The sequence below is a fragment of the Lonchura striata genome, chromosome 10 (genome assembly GCF_046129695.1).
Source record: "Lonchura striata isolate bLonStr1 chromosome 10, bLonStr1.mat, whole genome shotgun sequence".
NCBI classification, from domain to species: Eukaryota; Metazoa; Chordata; class Aves; order Passeriformes; family Estrildidae; genus Lonchura; species Lonchura striata.
The window spans coordinates 5,664,651-5,674,972 of NC_134612.1; the positions used below are offsets into that span (position 1 = coordinate 5,664,651).

General features: G+C 48.6%; 1 protein-coding gene across 1 annotated transcript; it reads right to left on the bottom strand.

Annotated features, from left to right (window-relative positions):
- Positions 1 to 784: 784 nt before the first annotated feature.
- DNAJB11 (DnaJ heat shock protein family (Hsp40) member B11) lies at positions 785 to 9,682 on the bottom strand. Its single transcript, XM_077785608.1, has 8 exons — positions 9,282 to 9,682; positions 8,248 to 8,380; positions 7,201 to 7,343; positions 6,555 to 6,637; positions 6,008 to 6,065; positions 5,404 to 5,515; positions 4,732 to 4,891; positions 785 to 1,640 (listed from the first exon to the last, which is right to left on the bottom strand). The coding sequence occupies exons 1-8, from the start codon at positions 9,527 to 9,529 to the stop codon at positions 1,576 to 1,578; spliced, it is 1,002 nt and encodes a 333-aa protein (XP_077641734.1). The 5' UTR covers positions 9,530 to 9,682; the 3' UTR covers positions 785 to 1,575.
- Positions 9,683 to 10,322: the final 640 nt, after the last annotated feature.

Below are 10,322 nucleotides of genomic sequence, written 5' to 3' on the forward strand. Positions count from 1 at the left end.
GCAGCCTTAGCTGGGGTTACCACTTTATCCTTATGGATTCTGAGGAGAAGCAGGAGTCTGGCATTGCGGGTTTGTCTCAGCTGCTACCAAGCCCCTGCTGTGCTCTGCCAAGCAAATGTACACAGGATCCAGCAGGAAATCTTCCCGGGGCTGCTGCTTCCCCTGCGTCACTCCCACTGGAGCTGCAGGGGTGGGTGGGACTTGCTGGACCAAGGGCAGCATGGACACAGGAGCTGTGCCCACCTTGAGCTGCTTCCTGCTCCCAAGGAGGGAAAACTATTAAACTGAAAACAAAATCACCTTGAGGCTGCATCTGCTGCTCCCCAGCAAACACTTCTCCCATCCATTTCCCAAATAGGAAATGGGGTAGGGAGAAGCTGGAAGGATCCCACTTTACAGCTTCTATGATCCCTGAAGGAACTGGAAGGAGTGTGGAGCCAGGAGGTGTCGGGCTCTTCCAGGGAACAAGGGACAGGACAAGAGGACACAGCCTCAAGTTGTTCCAGGGGAGGTTTAGGTTGGATATGACAGAAAATTCCTTCCCTAAAAGGGTGGTCAAGCCCTGGCACAGCTGCCCAGGGCAGTGGTGGAGTCCTCATCCCTGGAGGGGTTTAACAGATGTGTGGATGTGGCACTCGGGGACATGGGGCAGTGGTGCCCTTAGCAGTGCTGGGGGAACCTCAGAGGGCTTTTCCAGCCTTACTGATTCCATGACTTCTGTTGCTGCCTGGCACAGGGAAGCCCAGGTCTGTCCCAGAAACACATCACCAGGGAGGTTTTGCCATTCCGACTCCAACAAACACTTTATTCCCATCAGCCTCACCCGTCCTCACGGAGGACAGAGCGCAGGAGGGGAGGGAGCTTTTTCCAGACTGGTTCCACGTGGGGGCAATGAGGGACAGCCAAGGCCATGATGAGCTATTCCCAAATTCCACCATGACCAAGGAGTCTTTGCTAAACTGGTGCAACTTCAAATTTCAAACCAACCGTTGACTTTTGGGACTTGGTAGTTAGGAGAGCCCACAGAGGCCTTGAGAGAGACTTTCCCCAATCAATCGTGGGGCCTAACACAGCCCAGTGCACTTCCAACAGCACCAGTATTCCTGCCCCAAAACCAGACTCTGAACCAATACCACACTCTGGACTCAGAGGGGAAGGGGAGGAAGGGCTGGGATTAAAAATATCACCCCAAAACAACAGAATTTGGAATAAATTTACACGAAGGACGTAAAAAGCAGGAGCAGCTATGAAAATATGTTGAGATGGCCAAGAAAAGTCACATCAAAATATATTTAAAAATCAGAAATTCCAATCTGCGTGGAATTTAAAACTCCTTTCCCCACCTATGTTTTCCTGCTCAAGGAATCTCTGTTGTTCCAGGACGTGGAACATGACAGGCAGCACCAGTTATGTCCTGAAAAGGTATTTCCCCAGACTCTGAGCACTTCCATAATTTACAAACCAAAGATGAGCTAAACCTCAACCATTGCCCCCCTCCCTCTTCCCCCTTCTACAGTGGGCAGGAGAAAACAAATCTGATTTTGCATTTCCAGGGAAGTCCAATTTTTCCACACATCAATATCCCTGCAATCCATTGTAGACCTTCTGCACTGATCCTTGCTTCAAGAGCTGCTTGAGACCTGCAAGGGAAGGGAGAGTGTCACATGCAGAGCACAGCAAAGATGTCAGGATGACTTTTCCAGCACTTCTTCCCCATTCCTGAAATCCTGCACACTAAACATTCCAAGCAACTGGCAGTCCAAAGATCTGTATCAAATTCTTACCAAACAGGCTAAAAGAGTGAGTCAGCCCTTAAATCCATAACAGCTCATCTCCTGGGGTCGGCACAGCACGACAGGGAAGGGCTGGCAGGTCTCCACTGCTGCTTAAAGGGCAAGCCCACATGGAGCAGAGGAAGCACAGTGGCAAGGGTGGATGTGTCACTGTTTTTCCAGAGATTAGAGAGGGAGTCCCCTCTGATTAACTCAGCTTGGTCACTCACTGCCCTGGAGCCCCTCAGGACACAGCTCAGAGCAACCACAAAAATCACTGAGCCCAAAACAGAGGGAAACTCCCAACACTGTGGGTGACCTTCAAATAACTAACAGGAGGACATTGAGGGCTGGAGCAAGTCCAGGGCAGGGAACAGAGTTGGGAAGGGGCTGGAGCACCAGGAGGGAGCTGGGAAAGGGGCTCAGCCTGGAGCAAAGGAGGCTCAGGGGGAACCTTGTGGCTCTGCACAACTCCTGACATGAGGGGACAGCCAGGTGGGGGTCAGACTCTGCTCAGGGAAACAGGATTAGAGGAAATGGCCTCAAACTGCTCCAGGGGAGGTTTAGATTGACTATCAGTAATGAAACCAACCAATTTACTTGTACAGAAGAAAATTCCAACCTTTCAGGCATGCAAATCCTTCAGGAAATCCTGCTGAAAAACAGTTTGTCTCCCTGCAACCCTTGTCCTGCTTATGTATCCTTAAACCTTTTTGGCTACACATTCTACTGTTTTTGAAAAACAGTAATGGCATGCATAAGGATCACAGTAGCTGTGTTAAAATACTGGAAAACTGTCCTGGAAGTAGTAACTGGAAGCAGGATGTCTCTCTGCCAGGCATGTTCCTTGGCTGATGGCCAAAGATTCCTGAACTTTTTTCAGGAACACCAGGACAAAGTGAAGCCCTGTCCAGGAGCTGCTCATTATTAGGAACAGGTCATTCTCCAAGGCTAATTCACTTCCTCTCCTGCATTCAGAGGAGCCTCCAAGTCCCTTTCCAGCTGGTGGGTGAGAGGATGTGGCTCCTGGATGTCTGGTTCTTAGAAAGGAAGGCTGTAGCTGGAGAAAGGTGTGCTCCAGGAACCCTGAAAAAATTGGGATTAGCATCATCCCACATCTCATTTCCAAGCAGCTCCCACACCTCTGGCTGGCCTGAAGAACACCCTCAGTAGTGCACAGGATATTTTTCAACATATACCCAAGGTTTTATCAGGAATTCCAACCAGGGATCCTAACAATTGGTGCTACTGCACTTCAGGCACTTTTTCCTGGAGCGTGAAGTCAATTTTTCCTTTGCAATATTGCTAATACCAACAAGAAGTGACAGGTTACAGCACAGAGGGAGAGGAAGCTCTGATCAACAGTGATCAAGTCCTACTGCAGGAAAGAAGGGATATTATTTCTGTGACTCCAAAGCTGGGGGTGGTGCTCTTGGAGATAGAGTATCTTCTGACAGCCCCAGGAGCTGGATATGTGGTCAGGAGATAAGAACTGAAATACTGCCAACAATAAGGGAAAAAAGGGATGTTTTGAATTCTGAAGCCTACAGTTTTCCATTGAATGTGTACACTGAACTGCTGCCACACAAAGTGATAGACCTATTCCCTCATAAAACTCCTGATATCATGGATGTTTGGAGATACCCAGCACATGGAAAGACATCTGACTGCCTACCCAGTCACCTTCCCCTGGGAAATGTGGAATTGCTTTAGGAGGGAGAGAAACACCCAAAGCCCTGTGCCTGAACACACCCATGCCAGTGCCATCATCCCTCTGTTCCCGGATATCCGTAGAGCTGTGTGAGCAATTCTGTCAGAAACGTGGAAGATTTCTGTCACTGCTCCTTGCCCAGTGTCCTCTAAACTGCCAAGAGCAACAGCTGGAATAACCTCACATCTGTTTCAGAGCTGCTGTTGCCTGATGAAGCTTCTGGAAGGGGTAGCAGAACCTGGATTGAGACTCCACAATGACAAGGCCATCGTGCCCCACACAACATTCTCGGAACAAGAGGAAAAGCACAGGGATAAAACCATGAAGCAGAATCACTCTAAGCCCAGCCCAGAGGTACAGACCTCTCAGCCCAAACAGCTGCAGGAAGAGTCTTGGGACATCTGGAGCTGCAGCCACCAACTGGACTGCACAGGGCAGCTGGCACAGTGTGGCCAAGGCAGTGGAATAAAACACACCCAGAGCCTGGTTTCCCACTACAAACTTGAGGAGTCCAGGAAATCCACTAGAAGAAGTGAAGCCACTTCAAAAGAAGCCCTGGAAGAAGTTCTGGGGATGGGGATTTCCTGAAGACCTGCACTAGTACATGCCAGGAATATATTTGTCCTGTGGCAGAGGATGAGGCCCTTGATTCCTATTCTGGTGTGGCACAGCAGAACCACAGAGGCTGCTGGAGCAAAGAATTCCCTGCTAGGAGTATAGGATTTAAGGATTTACCCTCCTGGCAATTTTAGGATCCCTACATGGTTCATCAGGTTTCATTTGAGCACTGAAGATGAGCAACAGATCTGTCCTGGAGAAGGAGCTGTGGGAAGGAACAACCCTTCTCCTGATGCAGTGTGATATTCATTAACCTCGGCAGCAGAGGGATTCCTACAAGTCTTCCCTCCAAGAAAGTAGCAGCAGGGGCTGGAAAACCCTTTGTGATCCCATTCCAGCCGAGGCAAAGCAGACAGAGGCTGAGCCCAGCAAGGCTGTGGGGTCAGACAGATGGGCAGCACCACAACAAAGCACCTTGCAAACTTGCCAAGAGCTGCATTCCAGCAGCAGCACATCCCAACCTCAGCCACAGCCAAGCTTCCTTGCTTCCAAGGGAAGTGGGAGTTTATCACAGGCCATTAGCCAACTGGGTTATGTTGGACAAGGGCACAGGGGCAGCACAGCCCCTCCTGACTGCTGCAGCCCCCGCTGAGCTGTGCCAGGGTCAGGCTGGGGCCTCTGGACACGCACCTTCCCGCTGCTCCGGCGTCAGCTGCTCCTTGGGGAACTCCACGTCAAAGGTGATTATTAGGGAGCCTTTAATGTTGTTGTTATCAAAGTTTGGAAGACCTTCTCCCTTCTTCCACAGCTTGGCGCCGGGTTTTGTGGTTTTATCCCGTACAATGTGGACCTGGAGAGAAAAGGAATTTTAGAACATTATTAGTGTTACAGGATCCCTGGATCACTGAGGTTGGGAAAGACTTCCAAGATCATCGAGTCCAACACATGATTGACCTTGTCAATCAGAACAGAACACTGAGGGCCACATCCAGATGTTCTTTGGATACCTCCAGGGACAGGGACTCCACCACCTCCCTGGGCAGTCCATGTTCTGTGTGTTCACCCCAATACTCCCAACACCCTTTCCAACCCACTGGAAAGCTCCAACTGGCACTGATCCCTTGCCAAAACCAGTGATATCCCATGGGTCCAGGCTGTTTTACTGGACACATGCCAGAACTAACACCACCCTCTGCTGGGACAGCCTGGAAGTGAGGCACACACTGTGCACCCCTCACAGAGTCCACTGGCCTGGAATGCTCCAACAGAGGGAATACTGTAGATAAGCAGACCCTGAGCAAGCCAACCCTCAGCATGGAGCTGCAGGTGAATTTGGGATGCATGCAACACCCTGGGCCTCACCTTGTGCCCATCCAAGTGGGAAATATCCATCTCAAAGCCTGTCAGTGCCTCGACCAGCGAGATTGTCACATTTGTGTACAAGTCATCTCCCCTCCTTTCAAACACTGGGTGCCTGTGGAAATAAGAGCCATTGAACTTTACTCCTTCTCCAGAGGGGAAACAGGTCCTTGAGCTTCTTTCCTTCTATTTGGGAGGTTGGTGAAATCATAAATAGGAGGGGAAGTGAGGAATGAATCAAATTTAGCTTCATTTTCCTGTGTAAGATATGCACTGATAAGTGTCTTTTCTATTTCTAGGGCACTGAGTGGTAAGGTGTGGCAAGAAGTCCTGACTCACACAGCAATTTTCTTAGTAGTACATTTCCTTACAATAGCAAGATTGTGTGCTAGAAAAAAGGAGATATTTATTCTGAATCACACATGGTGAATTCAAGCAAAAAAAACCCCGATACTTTAATAATTCCACTATTAAAAGCTTCAAGTCCAGCTCCTCCAGCACCACGAGGCTGAGCATCCTGCACAGCCCTGAGTGCCAGGCCTGCACCTGCCCTGCTGAGGGGTAAGCTCCATGTGGCCAAGCAAGAGCCTAACTAGGCCAGACTTACTTAAGAACTTTTATTCGGAAGCGCAAATCTCCTGGCTCCCCATCGACGTGGGGCTCACCTGTGGGGGAGAAAGAAAAGTTTTGTTTAAAGGAAATGTTAGAATGAGTGGAGAGACAAGCAGGATATTACAGACTTGCAGCTCATAAGTCAAAGGAAAAAAAACCTATTTGATCTTTAGATGACCAAAATTCTGCTTAAACAGCTCCTAAAGAGCTTAGGGCTTTATGGGTGTTGACTTAACAAAGTCACACCTCTGCTTTTCTGGGAAACCTGTTTGCATGTTAATGATGTCCTTTAGTACTGAAGGGCAGAGGGGATCCCTTCACAGGCTCACGCTCCTGCACAGGTGTTATGGGAAACACCAGACTTAGAGCTGGTTTTGTGCATGACCCCACTCCCAGCTAAGGGATTTCCAGACTTGGGAACATGCTCCTGGATTTCAGCACATGCAGAGAACACAGCACTTCCAACCACATGGGGGGCTTGGGCACTGCCAGTGCCAGAGAACCATGGAGGAGGAGCAGCTCAGAGCTGAGCACACACTCACCTTCCCCAATGAAGGGATACTCCATGCCATCCCTCACCCCTGGCTCTATCTCCACTTCCAGCGTCCGCTCCTCATTCACCAGCCTGAAAACGGCAAGAGCAACCCAGCACTCAGTTTTCAACTTTATTTATTTATTTCAACTTCATCTCAGCTTTTAATTTGTGTCCCTGGGGTAAGGAGAACACCCCCACAAGCTCACACATTGTCTCCTTGCTCACACATAATCCTAGAGAGTCAGAGCTGCCTTTCTGGTGAGCTGAGATTTGGGGAGTAGAGAAGGTGAAGTTGAAAGCTCCCAAATACACAGTCTGCACCAGGGTGTGTGACTACAGCATGGCATTCCACATCCAGCTGTGTGCTTCCCGTTCAGATTTAGCCGTGGGACTTCCACTGCAGTGTGACTGTGCAAGGACTAAAGGGCTGGAAGAGGAAATTGGGGAGCACTACATCCAACAGATGTAAGAATCAAGGGACTGAAATGAGGACTCGGTGTTAAGCCTTCCCAAAGCCCCCAGTTTTTCCTGGGAACACAGGCGCGTTCCCCCACCTAGCGGTGAGGTTTGGAATACACATCCCCCGGTCGATGTCACCACATAAAATCACGGAATTTATGATTCTGTGGAGCAGGAAAGAGCACCAAACTCACTTGACGTTGGGACATTCATCACAAACAACTTCCTGAGTCATCTGGAAGCGCCCAGGCCCCAGCTGGGTTGTTCTCATCTCCTGCCTGCAGTTGCATTTCCGTTTGCCAGGTGCCTGTCTTGCCACTGGCTTGTTCCTGACAACCTGCAGGGAAGAGGGAGAGGTTGGTGTCAGCGTTCTTGGGTCTCCACGAGTGTCTGGATTTCTCTGAAGAAAGAGTGGTTTGGGTTGGAATGGACCTTAAAGATCACCTAATTCCAGCCCCATGCCACAGGCAGGGGCATGTTGCTGTGTGGTGGTGCCACAATAGCTCCAAATGTGGCCTTGGCAAAACAATGACAAGTTTTCACCTTGTGATCACATGTTAAACACAAAAAAAGCTCTCTCTGACATCACTATTGCCATTCTCTTTCCACACTTTTCCACACAGGAAAGGTAACACTAGGATGGAACACCCCAAACTTTGGTTATGGCACTTCCTTGTCTCACGCAATGGGGAAATTATCTGGAGTTCCCCCAACAGCCACAAGACAAAATCAACCAATGGAAAGCCAACATGCACACAGGAGGGATTGTCAGCACCAGAGATGGAGCTTGCATAAGAGAAGATAATAATTTTCTACATATTCTTCTCAGTTATATAATCTGGAAACTTGCAGTGACATGTTTGGCCTAAGGAGGAGATTGGTTTTGCAAGAATTGCAAAGTGAATTTGAACCTTATCAACAGCTCCTCAAATATTCCTACATTCTACAGAGGGACAATTTACACCTCTTCCAACTGGGTTGCTGCACTAGTCAAGCTGAGCTGGTGACTGACAGCCAACAAATCAGGATTATCACACTTTATGGAGACAATGATGCAAAAGGTGAATAAATGTGTGGTTTCTTCAGTAAACTACAGGAAATAGCACCACAACATCCTCCATTGCCAGATACAGAAAAGGAGCATCTATTTCAGCTCTAATTTTTGGGATAAGATATTCTGAGCTCTGGTCAGGCACCTCAAACCTGGGAACACCTAGAAACACTGAGACAAGTAAACTTACTTCTACAAAGTTTCCTGAATACACCTCTTCCAGTGTGACCTCCAGGTCCACGATGATGTCACTTCCTCGGGGAATATTCCTGTCTTGCTGGCGAGGGTTTCCTCCAAACATGAATCCAAAGTCCCCAAAGAAACTGGAGTTAAGCACACTGGTTATGTCAGGAAGGAATTCTGGGCAAATGCTTCTACTCCACTAAAAAGCAGCTTCCTTGCAGTCCTAAACCCAGGAACCTCTTTTTGATCCTGCAGAACACAACTAAGGTCTTCAAACACAGCAGCCACTTTGGAAGAGTTTTCTGCACTAAAGAAAACAAAATTTGGAGCAGAACACTCAAAATCTGACCTCTCCACACTGCACTGCTGCTCAGCTGCCACCACCAAAAGCTGTAAACTCCAAGCAGCACTGCAAGTCGCTGCTAGCAGGTTGGTTTTCAGGAGTTTGAGGACAAAAGGGATGAGGGAAACTCCCTAGGAATCCTGCATATTGTCCCTCAGAACAGAGCAGAGCAGTAGTGCAAGTCCTCACCCAGAATTACAGGAGTTGAGCAACTTCTGGAATTATTTTAGGAAATTTATCCAAAGAGGCAGAAAATCAGGTTCTGTCCAAGCAATGTGCAAGTTTGGTTTTTAATGCTCCAAATTCTACAGGTGCTGCGCAAGGAACCACAGCATTGCTTTGCAGAAGGAAAAGTGATCCCAAAGTGATGTGTGACAACAGGTTAAAACCCAATCACACACAGATAACCTGAGAAAGTTTCCACATGTTTGAAGAAGGTGCTGCACCTGAAAAATCGCCCACAGTGCCCAGAGGTGCCCACGTGGGAAGTCTCTACTGGTTCCTGCTTGCAACAAGGAGTGGGGCACACCAAAACTGGAAATTGCATGTGGGATACCCACTGGAAATGTCTGTCTTCAAATTCTCAACTTGCACATCAGCGACCCTGGGCCAGGTAAAAAGCCCATCAAAAGGGTGCTTGAGCATCACAGAATCAGAGCAGAGCTGCTGGACAGCCCAAAGGGGTCAAACCTCCTTACTGGGAGAAGATGTCTCCGTGGGAGCTCTGGTGCCCATCCTTCAGGCCCTCCTCTCCATAGGCATCATACTGCTTCCTCTTCTCCTCGTCTGACAGCACCTGGAAAAGGCAGGAATGGAGAAAAGGCTCATCTGGAGCTGAGGGGAGGTGTTGGAAAAGGCTCTGAGGGCCCTCAGCACTTCTCACTGGGGACTCTACAGGAACCCTGCTTGCTGTGTTGTCTGGAGAAGTTAAGTCCTTAACAAGCATGTTTCATTCATTAAAAAAACAGGAGCAGCCTGGAAAACATAAACATTGAGTTTATCTTAAATATTAAAAAAGTATCACAAGGAATAACTCAAATCCTACAAAGCGGGACATGCTGAGACAAATAATCACAAACCACTATCCCTGTGTCTCAGCCATGACTTTTAAGCATCAGTTTTATTTCCTAAGTTTTGATCTTTGCTCTTTCCTGCCTCAGAGATCCAGAAGTCTCTGGTCACATTTAGTCTTCCTCACCCTTCTTCCCCCATTAATCATATTTGGAAAAGCCAGAGTTGGCAGGTTGGCTTTCAGAAGGCTGTACAGGAATGGGAACAGGTGGAGAAGCAACTCAACAGGTGGAGAAGCAGCTAAAAGATGAAAACCAGCTGAATTTGGAGAAGCCGTGGCTACCCCATCCCTGGAAATGTCCAAGGACAGGTAGGATGAGGCTTGGAACACCCTGGGATAATGGGAGGTGTCCCTGCCCATGGCAGGGAGTGGCACTGGAAGGGCTTTAAGGTCCCTCCCAACTCAAACCATCCTGAGATTCTGTGGAATTATAACCACTGATAAATGGGAAAACAGAGAAAAAAAATCAGCAGTGACTTCACTACTTTCACCTAGCAGGTAAGGGCTCAGTTCTCCCTTTGCCACTTGAGATTCCCATGGAAACTCCTCCCAAATCATCCTGAGACTCGTGGCTCTTTGTAGAAGAGTCTCAGCTCCCTCTCCTGGGATCAGTCTCTTCCCTAGTTGAAACAGCTGGATTCAGACCACGCAGCTCCGGGCTGGAATC